General features: G+C 43.0%; 1 protein-coding gene across 1 annotated transcript; it reads right to left on the bottom strand.

The window, feature by feature from the left end:
• Positions 1-388: 388 nt before the first annotated feature.
• Positions 389-1,483, bottom strand: LOC110756793 (uncharacterized). Its single transcript, XM_021958252.2, has one exon. The coding sequence runs from the start codon at positions 1,402-1,404 to the stop codon at positions 589-591; it is 816 nt and encodes a 271-aa protein (XP_021813944.1). The 5' UTR covers positions 1,405-1,483; the 3' UTR covers positions 389-588.
• Between the last annotated feature and the right edge of the window lie 523 nt (positions 1,484-2,006).

Raw genomic sequence — 2,006 nt, 5'->3', positions numbered from 1 at the left:
TAGATGTCAGGAGAAGCATAGGGCACCCAACCCCAAATTAGTAGTGGCCTTGGGAAAATATAAAATGGAAGGGTGTATGAATTATTAGATTTTTTATGGGAAATTTCCAGCCGAAAGGAATCGAATGGAAAAAAGCATAGAAAACCGCATCCTTGGACATTCAAAAACGAAGAACCAGAATAAACAGAGAAAAGAAAATAATCATCATTTTAGTGTTAAATAATCCTAATTCCTTTAAATTTAATCATCACTAAACTCCCCAAAACTCGAAAGCGATTGGCCCACCACCTCACAAATCCAAAATATCGCCACGAAATCGGAAAGCTATATATAAAAGCTTGGTTTCTAAGCAAAAATTAAGATATTTCCATGCCAAAAAAGAAAAAAAGAAAAAAAAGAAAAGAACATTTTCATTGAGGGAAGGAGGGCGTGGGGACATACCTAATATTCGAGCACAAAAATAACCTAACCCACCAAAAATATAATACTTTGGTTCTCTTCTCTTTCTCTTTTTTGAGGCTCGAAAAATTAAAGAAATAAAAGAAATTTAGAGATTTTCCTTTTCTTTTTTCTTTTTTTTATTGGAAGCTAGACATTCGGACTCCAAAGGTTCCACAAACGAGAATTAAACAGGCCCAACACGTCCGGCAGCACTTTCCTGGCCAATCCCCTGTGGTTGCTCGCCGACGCCGTCCGTGCAATCATCAACACGTCATCCACCGTCTCCGGAGGCTCTAAGTTAACCTCCTCGCCCAAGTCTTCCACTTTCCCGTCATTTTCTTCGACCCCATCCCCTTTCTCATTTGAACCCACAAAAACCACGTCGTTTTCCGGCAACATAGCAGAAGCAGAGCTTTCAACGGCAAGCTCATGTGAAACTTGGGCGTTCTCTTCCAGAAAGATAGAATCTTGGGCAGTAACATCGACCGGTTTCGGGGCCTCGCGACGGCTCAGCTTGTCTCTTCTCTTGCCTCTGCCGCTGTTCTTCTTGGTCTTCTCGCCGCTGGCTAGGTGATCTTCGAAGGCTTCGATGGCTTGGTGGATGAGCTCGCGGTTGGGGGAAGAGTCCCATTTGAACCAGTAGCTTCTGTAGCAGTCGAAGCAGTCGCAATCGAACATTGGGGGCTGGTGGGTGCTGGCGCTGGTGGCCTTGGGGCCTTTCTTGGAAGATTTCTTCTTGGGGTCTTGGGCCGGGATCGAAGAAATATTGGGGGTGGTTTTCATGGACCGGGTTATCAAGTAAGCCAAGACCTCGCGGTCCTCGAGAGAGAGGACAGAGGCCAGAGCTAAAATGGCAGCTGGGAGGAGCTGAAGCACAGAGAGAACAAACCCATCAGAGGAGGATGAGGAGGAGGAGGAAGAAGAAGGAGATGGGTGCACTTTGCCTTTGTTCTTTATCTTCATGGTGTTTGATGATTTGCTTGTGTGGAAGAGAGAGTGGTAGGTGATGAAGCTGGGTAGGGATTTTGGGAAAAAGATGAAAACTTTTTTGATGAAAGATGAAAACTTTAGAAAGAGAGAGAGGGTGATGAATAGTGGTAGGGTTTTTATCAATTAATTTTTATATTTTTGCTTTGAAAAGAAGAGTGGGCTGTCAAGGCAGGACAGTAGTACGTCGAGCAGAGCAGAGAGCTCACTGTTCCTTGTTTTTCAGGTTAACTAGCTTTCCTATACGCGCGGGGGCGCGTTTCTTGGTTTTTCTTCTTTTGGATAAATTACAACGACACCCTTCAATGCTTTACAAGAGGATCAAATATTAAATATTTGATAGGGGTAACTTGTGAACCGGTACTAGTAAATGAAATTATTCTATTTAGACTCGTGTTGCACTTTCTTACTCTACTAATTCGCATCATTTGCATTTACAAACATGGTACCAGTCGATCAATTGGTAGCATAAGCTAGTTACTGGCCTACATTTAACCACATGATAAAATAGTTAATCAATTCGCTTACGCTTAGTTCTGTGAGATGTTGTCAATAGGGAGTTGCCCGTAACGCTTCAA

The sequence above is a fragment of the Prunus avium genome, chromosome 1 (assembly GCF_965620075.1).
Source record: "Prunus avium chromosome 1, drPruAviu1.hap1.1, whole genome shotgun sequence".
Lineage (NCBI taxonomy): Eukaryota > Viridiplantae > Streptophyta > Magnoliopsida > Rosales > Rosaceae > Prunus > Prunus avium.
The sequence above is the reverse complement of the archived record's forward strand: the minus strand, read 5'-3'. Positions and strand labels throughout refer to the sequence as shown.